This window comes from Microtus oregoni, unplaced genomic scaffold (genome assembly GCF_018167655.1).
Source record: "Microtus oregoni isolate MIOR12 unplaced genomic scaffold, Mior012 000008F_ref0000371, whole genome shotgun sequence".
NCBI lineage: Eukaryota > Metazoa > Chordata > Mammalia > Rodentia > Cricetidae > Microtus > Microtus oregoni.
In genome coordinates, this window is record NW_024543067.1 from 7471918 (window position 1) to 7494655 (window position 22738).

The following is a 22738-nucleotide window of genomic DNA, read 5'->3' on the forward strand; positions in this document are numbered from 1 at the left end:
ATAGATGGATAAGATAAATAAAACAGGGGACAGCTCATGTTGGAAAGGATGTGGAGTAAGGGGAACATTCATCCATTGGTGGTGGGAGTACAAACCTGTACAGCAACTACAGTGTGGAAACCAGTGTGGCAGTTCTTCATGAAGATGGGCATGAAGATGGGGATCCATCTACCTCAAGATCCAACTATACAACACTTGGGCACAACCCAAAGGTTGCTTCATCCTACCACAAAGACACGTGTTCAACCATCTTCATTGCTACTCTATTCATATTAGCTAGAAATTGGAAACAAATTAAATGTCTCTCAACAGAAGAATGGATAGAAAACATTTACACAATGGTATATTTACTCAGCCATTAAAAAAGTAAAATTCAAAGGTAAATGGATAACACTAGGAAAAAAAATATTGTGACCCAGAAAGAGAAATATGGTATGTATTCACTTATATGTGGATATTAGTTCTTAAGTCAATAATAACCAAGCTATAATCCATAGAACTGAAAAAGTTTGGTAAAGAATGGGGGGTGGTCAGCAGCTAGATCTCATTAGGAAAGGGAAATAGAGAATAACTAAGGATGGATGGGAAATGGAATGGGAAGAACAGGTGGGGAAGGGAGATGGGGAAATGAGGGAGAAAATATGGGGGAAAGACAGATAAAATTAAGGACCATTTGAGGGGTTGTATGGAAACCTAAGACAGTAGAAGCTTCCTAAAATATAGACATATGTGAAGGCAACCTAAATGAAGTCATCAAACAACAGCTATCTCTTGTCACCAAGGAAGCGACCAATAGCAGAACTGAGTTACTTCTAATTGAGCTGTTGGACAAAGGGGTCCCCCAAACACTGCAGGATATTGCCACGACTAGGTTGCTCTCCATAAACTGACACCAAGGTCCCATTGTTAAAGCCGACACCTACACAACTCACTGAACATGGAGAGGTTGAGAGTGAGAGACCTTGGAATACTCAGCCCTAACCAGGATGTCTCCAGCAAATCCCTCCCCTCGGGGATCAGGGAACCCTGCAGAAGAGGAGGCAGAAAGTGCGTAAGAGCCAGAAGGGATGGAGGACACCAAGAAAGCAAGGCCTTCTAAATCAACAAGACCAAAGATCACAGGAACTCAGAGAGGCTGGAGCAGCCTGCACAGGACCTGAAAGGGTCTGCACCAGGTCCTATATATATATGTGTGTGTGTGTGTGTGTGTGTGTGTGTGTGTGTGTGTATGTATATATATATCTGCACCAGGTCCTTTATATATATATATATGTGTGTGTGTGTGTGTGTGTATATATATATACATATATATATATGTATATATATATACATATATTATGGCTGCTAGTCTAGTGCTTACGTGGGATTCCCCAGTGTGCAAATGAGGTCTCGGTTTCTTGTGCCTTCTCTTGGGCTCTTTTTCTTCTGTCTATTTGTTTTGTCCAATTCCAATGTCAGTTTTTGTTTTATCTCACTATACTATATTTTATTTAAAATAAATAAATAATAATAATTAATCTCTTGGAAACACCCTGCTCTAGCGGTCATGCTGCTGAGGTAACAAGTCCTTCATGAACCTCATGAGACAGGAACAAGTCTCTGGGCTGTTAGGACAGTGATTGCTTCACCTCACACTGTTGAGTAAAGGTCAGAGAGGGAAGACATCCCAGCACAAACCAGAAGCTTCTCGAACAATAGAAATAGCACTGATGAGAACCACACATTGCCAAACACTGATTGAGAATGATTTATTAAGGTCCAATTAGTATGCTTTTCAATTCAAATAGCCCTTATCACCCCATCAATAAAACTCCAAATTCATTTCACTCATTTTCAGTATAAATTGTCTGCACATTGTGTAAACACTGAACAAATCTTTTTCCTGCTAACTGGCTCTCCACCTACGTAAAACAAACAAACAAGCGCACTTTATGTGCCTTCCCTCTGTGCAGACGAAGTCCACCCTCCATCTTCCTCCTCCCTAGAATGCCATTCTCTCCAGGACTTCTTTCTCTCAAACATCCTCCTGACCTTTCCACACCTGCTTCAGGGCTGTATTTCTTCCTTGTTGCTTCTTATAGTGCACCAGCAGAACCACTATTCACTCAGACAATGTACCAGGCCTCTCTGCACACAAGCATCTACTGGGCGATTGTAGAGACCACACAGCAGCCAGTTGCCAACATAGCCCACCCAGGCTACTTGATACAGCAATGCTGGACTCACTTCTAACGTTTGATTTCTTTTTGTTTTCTTCAATGCTACATGACAGCCTTGGCTGCCAAGAATGGGAATCACCATTTCCTCAAAAAACGAAACTGAAATTGCTAGTTACATTAGGGCATATTGGTTATTGGGAAACTTCTTGTTAAGAAGTCATTCTCGACTAGAGCAACCACTGTGTTTCTTGTGTAAAAAGGTAATTTGGGGGGCATTTAGCACTGCCATCTCTGCAGTTTGGAAGTAGAATGTCCCTTTTCTAGACTGAAAGCACATGAGGACAATTCACATTCTAAAAAGTAGGTCCTTCATGGGAACAGTTCCTAAGTAAATAATCAATGATACTGGCAAAGATTTATGTACACAAGATTCTTCCAATATTATAACAATAAAAATTAAAAAAAAACCTAGTCAACAATACAGGAATGGTTAAATAAACTGAGCTGCATCCATTAAATGGAATATTATATAGCCACTAACACTGTTTTTGTAAAAAAAAAAAATTAATGCCATAGGAAAACCTGGCAATTCTAAAAGAAAAAGTTACAAAACATTTTACAATATCATCCCAATTATATCAAAAGTATATAATATATGTCTGTAGGCATACATGCAAGAGTTGGTAAAGACGGTTACTTCCAGGTTATACTATCAACAATCTTTCTTTTTTATTCTTTTTCACACAGTTCTGCAATTTTCAAGTTTTCTATAGTAAGTATGCGTTATTTTATAACTTGGAAAACCACAGGCTTTAGAAAAAAAATTCCACGACTGTCCTGGCTCTAAGAATGCACGTGGGGATCTTAACTATGCAGGGACAACGCTAGTGCACTTCATCTTCTCCTGGTTTTAGAGCACACGCTCTTTGGGTGGAAAACACACAGTCCCTGCTTTGCATGTGTGCTCCAATACCTTCATTGTTAGGTACACTGGTGGGGATGTTACTGTCTCTTCCCTAGCCTAACCGAATACTGAGTTTTACTAGATTGTTCTATCCCCTAGGAGATTTAAAATAGTATCCTTTTATATTTAAAGAAAACATACTGTATACACACGCCACATGCTTGCTTCCTAAACAAACACAAAAATCATTCCAATGTACAGTTTTCCTCCATAGTGGAAAAAAAATTCTCCTATGTCAATTTAACAGTCTTTTCCATCACAAACATGCTGACAGGAATAAACACACTTATTAGATGAAATCTATCCTCCAGACTTTTTTTGTTTTGCTTTGTTTTATATTTTAAAGGGGAAGCCTGTATGAAGTTGTGCAACTTGATTTAGCAGATTTTTTTTTTCTGTTAGGCCAAACCACATAAAATCTTTTAAGTCTAGTTAGTGAAGGCTACATGGCACCCCAGAGTCCATTTCTGAATTCCACTGCCAGACAAACACTTTCTATTTTCCAAAGGAGAAGATGGGGCTGCCACATAGGTTCATCTTCAGGCTATGTCAAGTCTCTTGGGTCTCTGGACAAATACTGCCGTTGGTTAGTGTTTAAGTATGGGAGTGTCTTCCTGTCCTCTGGCTCCCCACCTTGCCCTGGCAATGGGGTGGGGGTGGGGGTTCACAGCTTCACAGAGGTTGGCTAGCTTCCTTCTAAACCACAGAGTGGTCATTGCTGTGAACTCCAGCCAGAATGGTGTGGTTGAGGGAGGAGGCTGAGCGGTCAGAGCCTTCTGTGGGGCCATTGGGATTCTCATTGCGCTGGCAACACAGGATCTGCCTGAAGGTGGCACTCATCTCTTTGTCGCGGTACGAGTAGATGATGGGGTTCATGGCAGAGTTGAACTCGGCGAGGAGGAGGAAGAACTTCTCATAGGCCAGGACGTCGCACTGCGGGCAACACACGTCCAGCAGTAACAAGACCAGTCCCGGAGTCCAGCAGACAATAAAGGCACCTATGGTAACCGGAGAGGGATCATGTATTAGAAGGAGAATAACGAATATCATTGTGAAATGTACATAACCAAAAAGTGATATGACCTCAGGTCTGTGTGGCAAGCCATAAGACCAGAGCCATCAATCGTGGAGACAAAAGAAATGTCTGCTTCTGAAACACAAGAAATAATCACTTTAATGATATGCTATTGATTCAAGTCCCACTTACTGGGATGAGGATGTATGACATATTAATTATTTTGAACAGAACACAGAGTTTGATAACAGTTGCTCCACAATAAAATGCATCAGGAATACACACTACTACGTAAGTTCTTAGAAAAAAAATTCTCCTAAAGACATGGTTGGGGTGGAGTGGGGTAAAAGCTAGACCTTAGTGACACAATGACTCCACAATTAGTAAAGGCGCAGCTTCTGCTGTCTGTCCTCCAGTGCATAAATCACTGCTTTCTTTGCCTTCTGGGGAACGAGGTGGTTTAAATTCTTGTCTCAAGTTTTCTCATCTGAAAAGCAGGCATGGTCTATTTACCTCTTGGGTTGGTTATAAACTGCAAATGGATGCAAAGAAAATACCCAGTGTACATTAACAACCCCAACCAACAACATCGCTTTTCCATGCTCTCTGGCATGTAAACAGCAGCTTCCGGCGGCGACGAATGCTTTAGTTTTTAACCCGACAATCAAAGTACTTGCATACACTTTACAAATGATAACTCATCTAATCTGCACCTACAGCAGGCAAAATTAACCCTCACTGTACAAACAGAGAAACTGAGACCGAGGAAGTTTAAATACCTTGCTTAAAAGACCACTACACTGGAAAGGGGGTGAGCAAGAGGCAAATCCCAGGTTCTCTCCTCCAGGAGCCTGGCTCTGGAGTCCACATTCCTGAGAGTACTACATTGTCCTTCCACTCCTAGGGAGTTCCAAAGCTAAGCATTTGTAACCAAACATTATACTTCAGCTGTTCTCTAACTTAGATCAATTCTCTGCTTTCTCCCCAACAACTACCCTGTATTATTAAGATCATTTCTATAATCACAGATGGTTTGGAAATTCAGATGGGAAAAGATGTCATCCTATCTTATTTAGTTCCTGAGATCACTTTCCATTTGAATCTGAGGGAATGTGTAAGTCACGAGATGATTAATTAGTCCTGATGACTATGTATCTTAGCATGTGCTGGGCGTCTTCTACTGAAGGGAGCCAGTGGAGCAGGGTGTGCCATTAGACCTCATCTAAGAGGCCCCATGTTGCATAGACAGCTATCTAGTGCACAGAGGCTGAGTCGGGAGAGCCCACGCATGCACTGGAATCTCGCTATCCATACAGATACACACGGTGGTGCTGGCCTTGGTGGATGTCAACTTAGGCGGGAGTACTCAGCTTGGATCAGTCTCAAGGAATGAGTTTCATAAAAAGTAAACAAATGCTATTTAGTTTCTAAACTGCCCAGCCTTGAATCTTGAATATGAGATTTCTTCCTTTTCTTTATCCCCCCGTCTCTTTCTTTTTACCTTTCATTCTCTCTTTTTTCCCCAAACCTTTTCAGCAGGGAAATACAAATAAAGCAGAAGAAAAGGCACCCATAAAGTTCTTTGTTCTGTAACACTAATGTGTATTGGTTTTAAACCGCTGTTCACTTTGAAGACCATCCAAGGTGCTTCCTTTTTCTTATAAATACAATACTCTCAGCTCTCCTCAGAGAGGGAAAATAATATTCCAAATCACAGCAGATAATAGCCAGACCACTCTCTGAACCTTGCTAAAAGTGTTAACAGAGCCTTCACTCCAAGTCGCTGAATTTCCTTTATTGAAAACCACTCAGAAAGCTAAACATGAAGGGAAATCAAAGGAATGCCTCTTGGGTTTCAGAAATAATGCCTTATTCATTGAGAAGCCAGGAAAGAAATTATTCTCAGGGTGGAAAATGCTTGGATGGAAAATGCACGGTCCCATTATTCATCTACTTGGAACACACACACGCACGCACGCACACACACACACACACGAATGGGTGTGCAATTCTAAAAGTTCCTTTCCCCTTTTCCTTTATCAAAGCTCTAGTTGAGCTCAAGTTAAGAACTTGACTGGCTACAAGCACAGGCAGATATATTTTAAATAAAACGACCTCTTATGCCCTGTTGGCAACAGAAAGGAAAAGCCCTTATTCTCATGCAGTTGCTCAGTCGGCTTGCCTTGAGCAGAAAAGAATCCAGATACAGTCATGGGTTGTTTATGATTTCTTCCAATGCTAAAATTCAAGAATAAAGTGGTCTTTTTTAGGAAAGAGGGAACTCTGGAAATGAGACTTTGGCCTTCATTTTTAGACAAAAAAAATGTGGGTGGTGGGTAGCACATGCCTTTAATTCAGAGGCAGACAGATCTCTGTGAGTTGGAGGCCAGCCTGATCTCCAGGACAGCCAAGGCTGACAGAGAAAGACCCTGTCTTCAAATAACAACAACAACAACAACAACAAAAAAAAACACCTGTTAGATTTGGCCACAACCTGACAGGAGCTAGCCCATGTGAACACTGTGTGAAGAAACTCAAGAGTCCTTTCCCTTCTCTGTCACTGGAAGGAACTGGTTTCAGAACTGTGATTAGGCCCAACCACACTGTCTCAGAATCGTCAAGACGCAATCAAATGTCTTAGTGATGAATATTTGACAGCCTCAGAAATCCACACTGAAACCCAATCACATGGACCTTTCCCTTCCTTCCTCTTTCCTTTCTCTTTCTCAGGTAGTCTTGAATCAAAGTGACACAGAGACAACAGTGTATAATAGGAGGGGAACAAGAGGCCTGGAAAAGTCCAAGATGATTGGGCTCCTAAATCATAGGGAATGCAGAGCCTAAAATCAAATTTGCTCGTTACAATTTCCCTCTGAGCTTCTAAGAATGAAAGCCTCATCCATTTTTTTCTTTTTAAAAATATGTAGTCAGCTCTAACTGAGTTGGGTCATACAACTATCTCTGTGTGTGCATGATGGACCATATCCAGTGTGCAGAGAATGGCTGTGCACACACATGCATCCGCATGTGTAGAGACGTGAGGATGAGCTGAACAAAAGCCCCATTTCATTATCTGTAAAGGAGAGAAGCAGCAGCTCTCTTCCTACCCCACGGGGCACGAGGAGCTCCCCAGTGCCACCAGGAGTGTCACAGATGAGAGAGCTTGTGCATGCAGCTCAGGCGTAGACCCTTGGCCCAAAAGAGCACGTGATAAGCGCCATGAAGATTTGGCATTTACAGAGCTACACAGATGGCCAGAGTGTCCCAGGACTCACAGTTAGGCATGAGAAAGAAACCAAGAAGGCAGAGAGAGAGAGAGAGAGAGAGAGAGAGAGAGAGAGAGAGGAAAACACAAGGAAGCAACTTAGCCTCAGATGGCTATGCAGCTTTTCAGCTCCCCGCTTCACAAGATAGAAATTAAAAATAATAAAAAATGCCAGCGGGAAGACTGCTTTTGGTGCTCTGTCTATTAATATTAATATGGCATATTTCTGATGGCAGATTCTCTACAGACCCAGGCACAAAACCAAAGAATGATATTCAACAGTACGAAAAAGAGGAAGCACAAATAGTTTGTGGTTACATACTACAAAGCCAGAAGTGGCAGAAGAGAAGATGTCCAAGGCCAGGAGAACCTTGTGTACTGGCTAAGATATTCATTTTCCAGCCTAGAGCTGGTTCTCAGCCCAAGTCTCATGTAATAATAATGGAAGGAGAGGCTTGTACGGAGTAATGACCGTCATTTTAATCTCACTGGCCTCAACCGTCAGAGGAAGAAGAAATGGCCAAGGTAAATAGAATGTGTGAGCATGCACACATGCACACATATATTTATATATGCTCAGTTATTTCTAGTTTCTACAATAGGAATAAGTAGAGCCCAAATCAGGGCAGCATTAAAGGGAACGAACTGTAGAAGCCTGGGAAAGGACTTATGAGGCTGTCCTCTCTCTGATGGTGAGAAAGATGGAGAGTCTAGGATGATATCTGGGGTTGTCAAACTAAATGAAGCATCATGGGTAGAGCCTTGTGCTAAGGAAGGAAGCATGAGGAAGTACTAACTTGGCATTTTGTTGGTGAGGGCGGGGAACAATAGCGGACAGCCTGGGTAGTCATGTTTGTTTTGTCTGAGGTGTCTGAAGGATATAAGATGGGGACAACTTCAAGTGACCCTGCTAGGTTCCTGGAAGACTGAGGCTGGGGAGCCTCTCAGGGTGCAGAAAGATACCCAGTTTATCTCAGTCATAAGGAAGATGGGACTAGGAGGCTATTCTTAACGTGTCTGAGGGCAGCAAGGTGCTGGAATGCTGGTACAAGAGGCAGGGAGGAAGGGAGCAGCTTTGGAATGACAGATCACAGCTGCAGGCCACAGTCATATAACTGTACCATCCCTCTGACTACACAGCCCCCCAGCGGCTCGATGCTACCACCACTCAGCCGCTTTCCTAGCCAGCTGATCTTTGCTTCTTTTCTTCCATATGGAGCACAAAAACCAAAGAAAAAACAGGCAGCAGGGGCCAGAGAAGACCCCTAGGATGAGAGCCCAAGATTCTGGATGAGCAAAGAAGAAAGCATTTCCAGTCTGGGCTGGAAAAATTGTGTTTTCACAAAAAAATTCAGCAATTTCACAGATTTGGAACTAGTCAAGGCAAATCAATTCTACACTACACCCAGGTTAGCCTCTCCATGTCCTGGTTCTTTTCATGTCTCTGGTGAAGATTTCAGAAACTTTTTTTTTTTTTCCATTAGTGCCATTGAATTTGTGTCTTCCCTCAGGGCAGGCCAGTTGTATCCCAGGACCCATTCAAATTTCAGTTCATCTCTTAAGGTGCTTTGTGAGTCTGCTGAAACAGTTCTCACCTAGCACATCTTAAAGGACTCTGTTAGGTGGCTGTTGTAGGATATTTTGATTGCAAGCTGACACTCCTGAGGTTGCCAATAAAGTTTACTTTGAATCAGAGGGCAGAGCTAGTTACTAGCTGACCAAAATTAGCCATAGTGGTTGTAGAGGAGTCAGGACATAAAGAGAGACCCAGGAAGTAGTAGGGAGGGATTTAGAAAAAAAATCTCAGTCTTTTTGACGGAGGAAGGAGAGAGAGAGGGTCAGAGTCACTGTTCGCTTCTCTGCCATTTCTCTAACCAATTAGGTTCTTTCCCTGATATCTGACTCCCAAGAATAATGATACAGATAAATGCTTCAGGTAGTGGAGCATAGATATAATAAAGCTTATTCTTCTGTGCAGAGGGGTCATTGTGACTTAACTCCAGGACTAAACCTCAAGCATGTTAAACAAATGCTTTACACTAAGATAAACCCCCAATGTCTTTTAACATTATTCTGAGAGATACTCTTACCAAGTTGCCCAGGTGGATCCTGAGCTACACAAATCTATCCCAGGTGGGCCTTGAGATTTCAGCCTTCCTACCTCAGCCTCCCGGGCAGCTGTGACTCTAGGCCTGGGCCACCAGTTCCAGCTTGAGGTGGCCTCTGAGGTGAAAGCTATTTCTAGAAGATTAACCTAACCTATATTATGATACATTGATTTCCCTGCCCATTGAAAAGAATTGATTCATATGTTTTATGTCTATCTTTTTTAAAAAAAATTATTTTTAATCATATGTGTGTGTTTGTCTGTGTCCAAAGATGCCATGTTTGTGGGTACCTATGGAAGCCAGAGGTGTTGAGACCCATGGAGCCTGAGTTACAGGCAGTTATGAGCTGCCTGACATGGGTGCTGGGAATCAAAACCAGGTCCTCTGTAAGGACAATATCCATTCTTACCCTTTGAGCCATCTTTCCAGCCCCGTGTTATAAAGTCTATCTTAACACCAATTGTACTCCACCTAGTTAATGTCGAATATTTCTACATCCATTTTGTGTGTTTGCATGTGTCCATGTGTGTGTGTCCGGAAATCAGAGGAGTGTGTGTTTGTGTACATGTGTGTATGTGTCTGTGTGTGTGTCCATGTGTGTTCTTATGTGTGAATGTGGTTGCAGCTGTGCCATAGTGCCTGTGTGGAGGTCAGAGGACAATCTCAGGTGTTGGTCCTTGCCTTCCACCTTGTTTGAGGCAAGTTCTCCCTTGTTTGCTGCATACACCCAGCTAGCTGCCCAACAAGCTTGCTGTCCCCTGGGGCCCACATTCCCTTCTTCATGTCATGACGAATGGCAGACATTCAGAGTTTATGATTTCATTCATGGAGTGGTGTGCTCTGGTATTTCCATTACTCACTGCTAAGAGCAACACTTATAGACTAGGGAAGAGCATTAGCAGCACACAGACCTCCATGCAGAGCAGAATGGTCATTGCCTTCTCCTCCTGACATTCCTGCGTCAGAGTCTCCATCCTCCAGCTCTATCCTGACCTAGCACTCCAGGCTTTCCTCTGTGCAAGAGTGTCAACACCCTTCCCTCGGGCACTATTCACACCTCTTAGCATTCAGCAGCCTTTCGCACAAGCATTCTCTGGCCACTACTGCAGGCTCCAAACCTTAATCCTGCAATTGTACACAGGGAAGTACACATTAACATGATTTATGTGCTAGTCTATCGTGGAGGAAACCTCTCTGTGAATCAGCCAGTAGAAACCACTTCCCACTGTCAATACCCCAGCTAAAGTGCTGAACGCCTCTTGTAACAGACTCCTAACCTCACCAATGCCTCTTCCTCCACAATCCTTCCCTATAGTCCACTGGAACACAATAGCCAGAACGACCTCTTACAAAGGAAACAACTCACAACACATCACTTTCCAGAGCCTTCTTACTTGAAATCACTACCCTGGTCCATAATGCCTCACACCTGATCACCTCCTCTTGGCTGCCACTGACGACAGCTCACCTCTCATTTACTAGGCTCCACCCACACAACTTTTTTTAAAAACTCTTCTACAGGTCCTCCACCTGGGAGAACTCTTCTGTGACTCTTCATGACTACTTACTATTAAATGTCACTTCCTTTAAAGGGCTGTTCTTGGTTATCCAAACAGCCTGTCGTCTTTTAGTGAAGAGCATTAATAACACTTTGACCTCTAAGACAGAATAGTTATTATATTCCCACTGCCACCACCACCTTATCCCTCTTTACTATCCTCAGGGCCCTATATGTGTGCCCAAAACTATCTTATTTATTGCCTTACATTTCAGTACCTGTGCAGTGGCTTAAAATCATCCGAACTCCAGTTCTGGTAATATGATGACTGTTTTTGGCTTGTATGGGTAACAGGCATGAACGTGGTACACAGACATTCATTCAGGCAAACGTCTGAATGAAACGTCATCAATAAAAATAAACGTCTTTTATGATGTTTTATCTAGAAGATACACTGCCACATGGAAAGACTTTGAAGGGATGCTACAGGACTTTCGAAGGGGCACAGGGTGGACCTCTCATGCAAACATCTTAACACAAAGGCATTCTTTACGACAGTATAAACTAACCTGCCTTGATTAGTGCTGATAGGATCGTCCATAGAGTCTGAGGAATCAGAAAAGTAGGGTGGGTCAGAAGCCCAGAAAAACACAGCCCAGCCATGTTTCTGCCATCTGGATGGTGTAATAGATGATGTTGCCCTCGAGAAACAGTCTGTAGTCTGGACATGGCTGTTAATAGAAGTCTAGGTACGAAATAGACATCTATATTATATAATAGAATGCCACAGTCTACATCTAGGCTGTCTTCCAAAGGTCCGTGTGGTCAAAGCTTAGTTACCAGTCCACGGCATTATGGAATCTTCGCCTTCTCCCTCCCCCATTTACAAGCATATATGTAACCACACTCTTTCTGGAAAGTTTGTTTCAGCTGCAACCATTTTCTCTCAGAGCACTGTGCTCAAGAACAGAGCGCTGCAGCTACGACACCTGACGACGGCACTCCACTCTAGTTGCGGATTTATGGGTCATCTCACACAGCGCTGACCTCCTGCTTCCTAGACACTCCACCTTCTCAGTGACTTTTGGTGCGCCACTGCCCACCCCTCTCCCAGTTTTCCACTGCTACCTCAATCTAAATTCCTCTCCTTCTTCACCTGCCATTACTTTTGGGATGCCTTCCACAACGAAGTCAAAACCCCTGTTCTACCGTATAACCCTCGATGGTGAAGCCATCAGACTTGTCATTTATTGTTAGTTACAGGATCGTTGTTGGTTACATTGTTTCTCTGCCATTTCTGCTCACCACAGGAGCCTGTAAAGATTTGTTGAACGACCTTTTTTTTTTCTAAAATAAGTGAATAAAGAACATAAATCATGGCACAAGAAAGTCTGTGCATCAGGCTTTTTGTAATGCCAGTTTATTTACTTTTCCTCAGGAGAGCACTGATGCTACCAGGATACATGGATTCAGACGTACTGTCGATGTTCAAAATTGTTGTTTGGCTTTTATTGAGGCGTTTTATTAAGAAGTATTCCATTTTTATTCTGAGTGTTTTTCTATTCTTTTTGCTCCTTGGGGACTACTTTTATAATAGATATGGATTGTTTTTAGAGTTTACATTCAGGTGTGACTGAATTCCTACTGTTCCTTTGCATTTTCAGCATCTTGCTTTTTACGTGGCAATGAGGAAGGTAAGCTGAACTTAATTTCCAGGATCGTTATTGGGTCTTTAGCCGTGGCCTGTCCATTTTGTTGCTGCGTTATTTACCCTTTTTGCCAGTGATTGGTAAAGGGAAGGTGGCAAACAAATTTCATTTTTTATTTTCAGGCATGCTTCATTTTCTCGGTGAACAGTATTCTTATATGCATCCTAATTTAGTCAATAAAATACTGTCCTCCATCTATGAAACTGTCAAACTGTCAACTAGAACCCATCAGAAACCATGTGTTTCTTATAATAACACTGCTTCTCATTTCAGTGGCATTTTAATAAATAAAGCTTGCCTGAAGATCAGAAAGTAAAACACCCCCACCGGTCAGCCTTACAGACCAGGCAGTGATAACACATCTTTATTCCTAGGAACCACACCAGTTGCTATAGAATCTAGGTGGTACATGCCTTTAATCTCAGCCCTAGAAAGGAATATAAACGGGAGGAGACAGCTCTCCATCTCAGTCTCATTGAAATTCCTGGAGGCAGGATTGCCATTTTTGGACGGAAGGTCAAGGTAAGAGCCAGTGGCTGGCTGCTTTGCTATTCTGGTCTTCAGGTTGAACCCCAATATCTACCCCCGAGTTTTTATTATTTGTGCTTCAGCTTCCATGTAAGCTGTCGCTTTATCTTCAACTACACTGGAGGCCACCATGCTTCGGCGAGTGACTTCCCATTGCAAAAAAAGTCTACACAGAGGACTTCTTATTTTGTGGAGGATAGTATAAAGAACTGCGTCCCAAACTGCTTCGCCTATAGCTACATCTCCAGTGATGGCAATCTGGTGTGTAGGCAAATGCGGTTAGATAACCACATGATGAGAGGACAAGAAACACACACATACACACACACAAAGTCATACAGAGGACAAGAAACACACACACACACACACACACACACACACACACACACACACACAAAGTCACACAGAAGCAGCATGGCCCTAGTCAGCTCCAGGATACCTAGGGCCATACATCCTTTCAAACACGCACACACTATTTTCATCAGCAACTAAGACACTCAGAAGTAGAACATGATATTTGAGGTCTCTCTCTGTGAGCATACAAAACAGGAAATTACTTAATTTACCTTCAGCAGAACAAACTGTACAGCAGTCTAAACAATGGTAAGAGGGGTCACCACCTGTCCCCGCCTCCCTGCATATGCTTTCTCAAGTCCCTCTGTCTCGGAGTAAAGCTGTGGCTGCCTTGACAGAGTATTATTGCCCACCAATAACCAAACATCAATGTCACCCCACAGCCTTACCAAAGATTTTCATAAAAGCCCTTAGATCTCCCAGGAAAATTATTGTTGTCAATTTTAGACTGACATCAGCTAACTGAAAAAGTAACATTAAACTTACAGCGTGACTATTGACCAGCTGTTACCAAGGTAACTTGAATAATATTTATCCCATTTAAGGGATAAATGAACTCCCCCTAAATCCTTCCCTTGCAAAAGTTCAGCATAAACAGGAAGTTTATAAATGGTTTTTTGCAGTGTATTTAATTTTTAGCTATGAATTAAGATTCTTCCTAAGTGGTGAGCATCTAAACAAGTGCTGAAATCTGGCTGCAAAAGCTCACAGATTATAGCAAGGAACAAAGTCCAGAGGATTTTAATCTCTGTCCTTCATGAACCACTTACGGAGCAGCACGATGTGTACTACTTCGAGGGACCTTTCAAAGGCACAGAGACTTAATGGAAACTTCATTTACTCATATTTTTTTGTTTTTTACTGTCAAATATGAGAAAATTAGAGGTTAGTCCAAAAGCAAATATTTTTGTGTGTTTTTTTGCAATCTAAAAATGTTTATTACTTGTATTCTTTACCTAGTGTCCAAAAGACATGAAAAGAAGAACAGCTCAAATTGTCAATGTGATTGTTTTTTGGAGATCTGTTGAGTCTCTTCTGGCTGCCAGATGTCCTGGGCTGACCTTCCCAAAGTACAGATTCCTGGCAGAGTGGGAGGGAGGTACTGTCTGTTCTACTCTAATATGATAGCTGTGTGCTAAAGATACCTCCTGTTATCAAAAATGGTTAAATATTTTTTTAAAAATAATACAGGTTTAAAAAATGTAATTGAGAAATGGGTGTTAGAAGTATTTATTGTTAAGATTTCCATGGTTATAAGCAATTTTTCTGCATGAATATCAGTTATTTTAATTACAGTTATTGAGTGAAAACCCAGTGGGTCAGCTCTGACAAAGCAACTTTAAATGTAGTCCAGTAAGTTTTTGTAGCACAGAATACCTAAGCAACATCAATCCATCTTTTCTAAATGCTTTAAAGATAAACTATAGGGGCTCGAGAGGGGGCTGGGGGCTTAAGAGAATTGGTTGCTCTTCCAGAGGACCAGGGTTCAATTTCTAGCCCCACATGGGGTCTTCCAACTGTCTGTAACTCCAGTTCCAGGGGAACTTCTGGCCTCCTCCAGTACCAGACACAAATGTGGAACACAGATATACAGACAGAACACTCATACATATAAAATGAATAAAATTTTAAATGTAAATTGCAGCAATATCATTTCTGGGGAATTTATTCTACAAATGTATCCAACCATTGTACAAACTATGTACAATCAAGGAATTCTTTGCAATATTGCTTATTCAAAAAAATTAAGAATTACCAACTGCCATAGAAAATAAAACAAATCACATTGTATACAAAAAGTAAACTCATAATAATTTAATAATTTCTAAGGCTAGGATGTTCTGTCTTTATTGCTACCAAATGATCTAAAAATAACTGTATTAGTTAAAAAGAACAAAATGTAAAATATGAATAATTTTTACCACCAGCTATGTCTTGAGAAGAACAACGACCAAGAATTGCACAACATGGGCCTCAATTAAGACTAATCGTCAATTTAGAATGTCATAAAGATGGTACATTCGACGCAGTACTCAACTTGAAAAGCAAAATTTGTTTGCATCTGCCAGTGCTTTGAAACACAGTCCAGACCGTTCATCTGAGCTTGGGTCTTTTGACTGAAGTCCTGTGTCATCTTCCAAGAAAAAGTCATCACAAGCCACTTCCCACTCGGTTCCTCCAGTATGGAGTCAGCACTTACGATTCCTTCCTTTCTCTTCCTTTTTGTTTTAAAATGTTTTTTTTTTTAAATCACTTTTACATTTTTATTTTGTGTGTGTTCAGGTGTGTGGCTACACATGTGTCCCGGTGTGGATGTGGAGATTAGAAGAAAACTTACTGCTTCTCTTCTTCCACTCTGTGGGGGGTCAGGGACTGAACTGGGGTCATCAGGCTTGGTGGCAGGAGCCTTAACCCGCTGAACCACCCCACCCCCTTTTTTGTTTTTGTTTTTGAGACATGGTTTTACTCCCTAACTCTAGCTGTGAACTTGTGATCCCCTCTGCCTCCCAAAGGTGAAGGTTGGGGGTGAGTACCCCCACGCCTGACTCAGAACTCTTCCACAGCAGTCTGACTGTGAAGGCCTGCAGAACTTTTCCCCAGCTGTTCTCAAACATCTTTCTTTCCCATTTGCTTTTACTTAATATTAGGAAAATATGCACCTGATTGACACATGCATGCTTTATTTGTTTGTAATCACTGTTTGTCGGATAATATGAAATTATGTAATTATGATAGTTTGATGTAAAGTTTTAGGAACAAAAACAATTGGATATTGGTAACTGTCAGGAGTTAAATTATTGGCCTTCGAGTGATACTGTACTATTTTTTTCTGTTTTTTTTTTAAATCATGCAAGCATGGATATTTGTTATACATCAAGTGTTTTTAAGGTAGTAGGAATATATCATAATTCAAAGAGGAAAAGAAATTCTCTGCCTTCACCGAGCTTAGGTTCTAGAAGGAATGAGAAAAGCTACTAGGAAGGTAAGTGCAATGCTTTTTAGAAGGGGATGGTATTTGGAGACAGAGCAAGCAGAACCACGAGGAACCCCCCCCACACACACACACCCTGTGGTGATGCTGGTGGCTCCTAGGTGTGACCACAAGAGATGCTGCTGCCTTTGAACACAGGAAGGTGGCATTTCGATGGCCCAGGTAATATGATTTGTGGACTCGACTTGAGGGAGAAAGGAGTCAAGACTGAGAACAACGTAAAAAGTGGATTTAGTGACAAGAAGGTCGCTGATGGTGGGTGGGTGGCATTGAGAACAGAAGCCTCCTTGTTCAAGAGAGGAAAGAAGGGGAGGCACAAACAAAGATGAATTGGGCGCAGTTGTGTATATGAATATGAGAGCATGGCCTGTGTATGCAATCCTCACATGTGTGTGCAGTCCTCACATGTGTGTGCAGTCCTCACATGTGTGTGCAGTCCTCACATGTGTGTGCAGTCCTCACATGTGTGTGCAGTCCTCACAGGGTCCAGAATAGGGTTTGGACCCCTTGGAGTAGTCTCAAAGTCTTCCTCTTAGCAACCTGCCTATAATTTTTATGGTTTTGCTCATGTGTACTCAAGGTGAGGCATCTCAAGTTGCTAAACACTTAGTGACAACATTAACTAAACATAATATTGGTCCAAATGGTTTAAAACAAATTCTTCAATCTGTTACCAGGAGCTGTTCATTAGAATAAAAGCTGGTGGTTTCTAAAATAGATGGGGGATTGTCTGGCATGCACTCAGTTCCCAGAACCAAAAAGAAAAAAAAAATGTCACAAGCCTCCTAGGAGACGCAGAGTCCAGAGAAACTTGGGGTTTCTCCCCCTTAGGAGGTTGATATGTTCAAGATTCTACTAACTGTCTTTAAAAAGCCAGTTTCTCTGGGTTTGAGAAGTTGGGTTTGGTGGAAAGGGAAAGCAGAAGTGGTGGCCTGCGGATGGGAAGACTAGCCGACTCACTTGGCCACAGCAAGAGTGGCCAACTGAGACTGGGACTTTGATCAGCTTTTCTTCCACAATCCTAAAGACATGGGACCTTTACCCACCGAAACCCACAGACCCGGATTAATCATAGAGCAGGAGGAAGGCAAAGAGCAGAGAGCCAAGTTTGTTTCAGTTTTGTTTTTACAGAGAGCTAGGAGGGGCAGAAACTAAAAGGCTTATGCAGGCACATCAACCTTTGGTATGGATGAATGACGCCATCATGAACAAAGGGCATGCTCAAGCACCTTGCAATCCAGTCACCAGAAATGTTCATAAGACTTTAAATGTCACAATTTTGTGTTGGACGGTGTTCATAGCTATCTTGGCCATGTATGGTGGGAAGCAGCCTACAGGCCACAGGATGGACACTCCTGACAGAAGACTTTTGGGGAAAAAAGTCACTAACCAAATGCATATTTTTTTTCTATTATGAGTAGTCTTAAGATTTTCCAACTCCTAAAGAAAAAAAATCCCTCGGTCTAGTATAGACAAGACAGTATAGGTCTTCTCCCTGATCCTCCCAGTTAAGTATACATGTAAACCATCAGAGGCAAAGAGAACTCTAGGGTACAAAGATAAAGATGAACTGGGATGGGATTCCAGAACTAGAGGAACACCATAGTATCAGGGCATCTCACAATCCAAGACATACAAAATAGGCCGATCCAGATCCAGAGTTTCTAGATGTCCAACCTAGCAGGAACAGGCAGCCCAGGCAGCCTAAGCAGGCTCACTCCTTTCCTCCTCTCACCCCATATCCTACAGTATTCCTTCAGAGAATACCAGGAAGCCAGTGCAGCAGCTCCTCTGTGCTTGCTCCTGTGGAGTTTGCTGTCTCAGGTCTGCTCTGGCCCTGGTCACTGGCTCACTCTTGGAGTTAGTGTAATAGCAAAGGAAGTCATGAACGCTTTTCAGTAAGAAGGCTGAGCAGGGAAAGCACTATCCCCACGCAATAGGTTTAAAACTCTTTAGTCTCAATGGAAAAGCAGGTGAGGGGCCTTAACAGCAAAGGACTCCATTTGAGGTGTTGCACCTGATGGGTGAGGGGCACCAGAAGTGTTGGACTGTAAGAAATCTATTTGTCTTTCTCTTCTTACACAGGAGGCATCAGAAAGTCCTGCCCAGATCCCACCAGGTGACATCTAGCAGAGATTGGTGGAAGCTTACTAGATTCCAATACACCAAGCCGACCAAGGTAGCAGCAGAGTCCCAGAAAATCATGTCCTCAGTGAAAGTACATCCAATACATTACGACTTATATGCTAAAAGTAACGGGGATGAAAGTCTGCTAAAAGGAAATGTTAAGTGTGACTGCGAGTCTCCTAACAAGGGTAGCCAAGTGTCCAGGATTCAGTGAAAATTCACTGATCAAATAAAACCTTGGAAAAATCACAAGTTGGTGGAGAAATGACAAAAAATGCAGAGAAACAGATGATGGAATAATTAACAATATTTCAAAGCAGCCATTATAAGAATGCTTCAACAAATAATTTCAAATTCTTTATAAACAATTGAAAGTACAGCAAACCTCAGCAAAAAATTTAAAACCATTTCATTTTTTTAAAAAGTGGAAATTATAAAACCAGTGATGAAAATTAGCTTCATGGGTCCAATAGCAAAGCGGCAGAAACAGAAAAATAGTGCTGTAGAATTTACTCAATCTGAACGACAGAAAAAAAAGGCCGAAATTGAGTGAAAAGCAGAGCCTCAGGACTTGGGATATGGTGAAGTTGTCATCTGAAACCATGGGCTCCCAAGGAAATGGGTCACTTTCTAATGAGTAAACACAAGAGACATGGTCTTCAAATTCTGTATTCAGAAAACCTAACTTTTAGAGATGCAGGGGAAATAAAGACATTGTCAGATAAAGGGCTAGGACTTGCTAGTAGACCTATCCTTATTGGAACAGCTTTAAAGACAATCTTTTTCCAAACAGGAAGAAGTGGTGCAAAAAGAAAACAGAGGGAGTGGAAATGTGGACACTTCTATAGATAGCCACTCATGAGCACTACAGGACAGACAACTAGAACAAGCATTTAAACACCACCAGATGCACCAGACAAAATATTTAAAAACAAGAAAGGTAAAGAAGCAATCCTACCAGCATTGGCTTGTTATGATAAATACCATCTGTTTGTCTATGTATCTGTAATAAGAGGAGGACAATTTGGAGCTATAAGCAACCAAAGACTACGGGGGAGGGGGACGGGGTGAGGGAGTCCCTCCTCAGTGGTTTAATCACATGCACGTTGCTCCCCAGCAAGCTAATAAGCCCTGCCCGTGCTCATGCAGACGACTGCAATTAGATGCAGTGGGTCACAAAAATATATCTCTAAAGACTTGAAAACAGGATGGGAACCTGAGAAGCAGGGATTCTGTTGGAGGCAGATAGGAGGGATAATGGTGGATAAACTAATCAAAGAACGCTATGTATGCACGGAACTGTGAAAAAATAAATAAAAATTTAATAGAGAGCGAGAAACCAATAAGAAAACTATGCAAGAAGATATACTAAAAATAAATTAAGGTGCAATTCTATAAGCCCAAATATTTATTTGGAATTCTGTTCTTTAGGTGATTTGATATAAATAAAAGCATAAAGTCATCCAGGAGACTGTGAAGCTGATCCAGGGCAGGCAGCTCAGTCAGGAAAGTGCTTGCCATGCGCAAAGACATGGGTTTGATCACTAAGACATACTGTTAGAAACAAAACAAGCACGTTGGCACAATCTCAAAACCTCAGCACTAGAAAGGAAGCCTATGCTACTCTGGGTCAAACCCAATTCTAACTAGGAATGTAGGTTACTAGAACTTTCTGGGCTCCAGCATACCACCTTCCAAGGAGGAGTGATTGTGAAGGTAAGCCAATCTCCAGAACTAATCACATCAACTCTTCCAAACCTCTCTTCAAAATCCATCCCACATTTCTGGATGTGAGGCACAGTTCTCTGAAAATGGACCAAAAACCACAGAATCCAGTTCCTGATGCAAGGATACTATTACATGATACACTCAGTGCTCTCAGGGGTCCCAAAGAATTGAGGAGAGATTTAGAGGAATATGTTATAGACTCACTGGTACATGGACCATTTTCGCCCAGATGGATGCTCCTTTCCTACTGGCAGAGGAAAGAATGAGACAGTTAGCTACCTCCTGCTGCTCACTTAGCCCCTACTTTTAGATCCACCCTGAAATCCACAAGTAAAGGAACTGAAAACCGGCTGATGCTGACTGTGGTACACCTACTCAACACACCTTCAACTTTTCTTCAGTTCACTCTTCCACCTACCCCGTCTGCAGAGGCCAAAGATCATTCACCTTTGGGAAGTCAGGGTTCACCATGGAGAGCTTCACACAGTAGACAAAGAAAAGCATTTGAAACAAAAACAGGTCACCACTGTGTTTTGTAAGTTTGGACGCCTTGGTTTTACTATGATGTATTAAGGTCTTTCTTTTTAATTCACAGAATGTAGGATTCAAAAGACTTTGTTTTTCTCTCCATCTGTTTTCTATAGCGAAATAGAATTCTATTTCCTAGACAGAAGCAGACGGAGTGTCTCAGGATTGCACCCAGCTTAGTGGTTAAACACCAGGCTTTGGTGTCAGATGCGCCTGGGTTAGAATGTCCCAGCTTGTGTACTTGTTGGCAGTATCCCGGCTTACCACACTGGGCCTCAGTTTCTTCATTTATAAAAGCACATGACAACCCCCACTTTGAAGGATTGCTAGCAGAACCAAACGGACTTATACATTTAAAGTACTTGGCACGAGAGACACATTCCTCAATAGCTGTTCTAATCCAGGACAAGCCTTTTGCAAGAAACTTTGTTATCAGAGGCAGCAAGGCTTTAGATAAAATTTCAGGAAGTCAGCTCAGTGAGGACCAGGGAACAAAAAGAGACGTCAAGTTCTAGAGAGCTGACAGATGTCACCACTGGAGACGAAGTTCTCCTGTGCTTATGTTTGGGACCCGAAGAGGAGGAGACTCTCAGATCAAACACACAGCCACATTCCATGATGGGAGAGGGTCAACCCTTTCCACTCATTGTATAATGTCTTCCATTAACAGGGTAAGCTCCTCCGTGGTGTGTGTGTGTGTGTGTGTGTGTGTGTGTGTGTGTGTGTGTGTGCGTGCGAGCATGCTGTAAACAGGACATGAGTGCTTTCTTCCAAAGCTTATTTCAAGCTGTGCACTCTTTTTCCAAGTAGCAAACTTCTGGGTAAAGTCATGCAATGACTAGGAACACCATCATCACCACATTCTAGCCTGTGTTAGAGACCAAACTTCTTGGTTCCTTGTAAACATCAACCCAACATTTGCCAACATGGCTGCCTCGAAAATTAAAAGTACACATTCCTATCATTCTGTGGTAGGGCTTTTTTTCATATTTAAATATTTTTCTTGGGTTGACTCTCACCATGAGGAGAATGAAAGGCTTCACAACAACACAGCTCTTGGAGGAGATAATACACCATCAAAGCCCTTTGCAAATGCTTTTCCCGCCATGTCTCTTCCAGGAAAAACTCTTTGAATGAAAATGTTTTTCTGTATAAAATGGACAAATATGCTCAGCAAAAACAACAACAAAAAAGCCTAAATAACAAATATATTCTGTGAAATTTGTGAATTATGCATCTAATCAAGACCCAAAGTTTAAATAGAGACTTTAGATATATTTTTAAGAGTCAACTAAAAGGATAAAGGAAATGTATGTCTAAGAACTAGGTTATAAAGAAAGATTTCATGGATAAGCAATAGTTTTCTGGTATAGAAGGTCCTTCTGTCTATGTGTTGCTTTCATTCGTTAATAAAGAAACTGTCTTGGCCTGTTGATAGGGCAGAGCTTAGGTAGGTGGGAAAGGCAGAACTAAATGCTGGAAAGAAGAGACGGAGAGAGAAGTCATGGATCTTCTGCCTGAGACAGATGCTGGTTAGAATCTTTGCCAGTAAGCCACTGCCACATGGTGATACATAGATTAATAGAAATGGATTAAATTAATGTAAGACTTAGCCAATAAGAAGCTAGAGCTAATGCGCCAAGCAGTGATCTAATTAATACAGTTTCTGTGTGTGGTTATTTCGGGGCTAAGCTAGCCCAGTGGCCAGGATGAACAAGTGGCCTCCCCCTGCAACAGTTTTCAATAAATCTAGAATTAAAATT

General features: G+C 41.9%; 1 protein-coding gene across 7 annotated transcripts in view; it reads right to left on the reverse strand.

Moving 5' to 3' along the window:
- Nucleotides 1-1735: 1735 nt before the first annotated feature.
- Lpar1 (lysophosphatidic acid receptor 1) overlaps nucleotides 1736-22738 on the reverse strand; it is a 116323-nt gene continuing 95320 nt past the window's right edge. For all 7 annotated transcript variants that reach the window (XM_041657771.1, XM_041657776.1, XM_041657772.1 and 4 more), the window contains one exon: nucleotides 1736-4121. In XM_041657771.1, coding sequence (XP_041513705.1) covers nucleotides 3820-4121 — 302 coding nt within the window. In that variant the 3' untranslated portion in view covers nucleotides 1736-3819. The remainder of the gene's footprint in view (nucleotides 4122-22738) is intronic.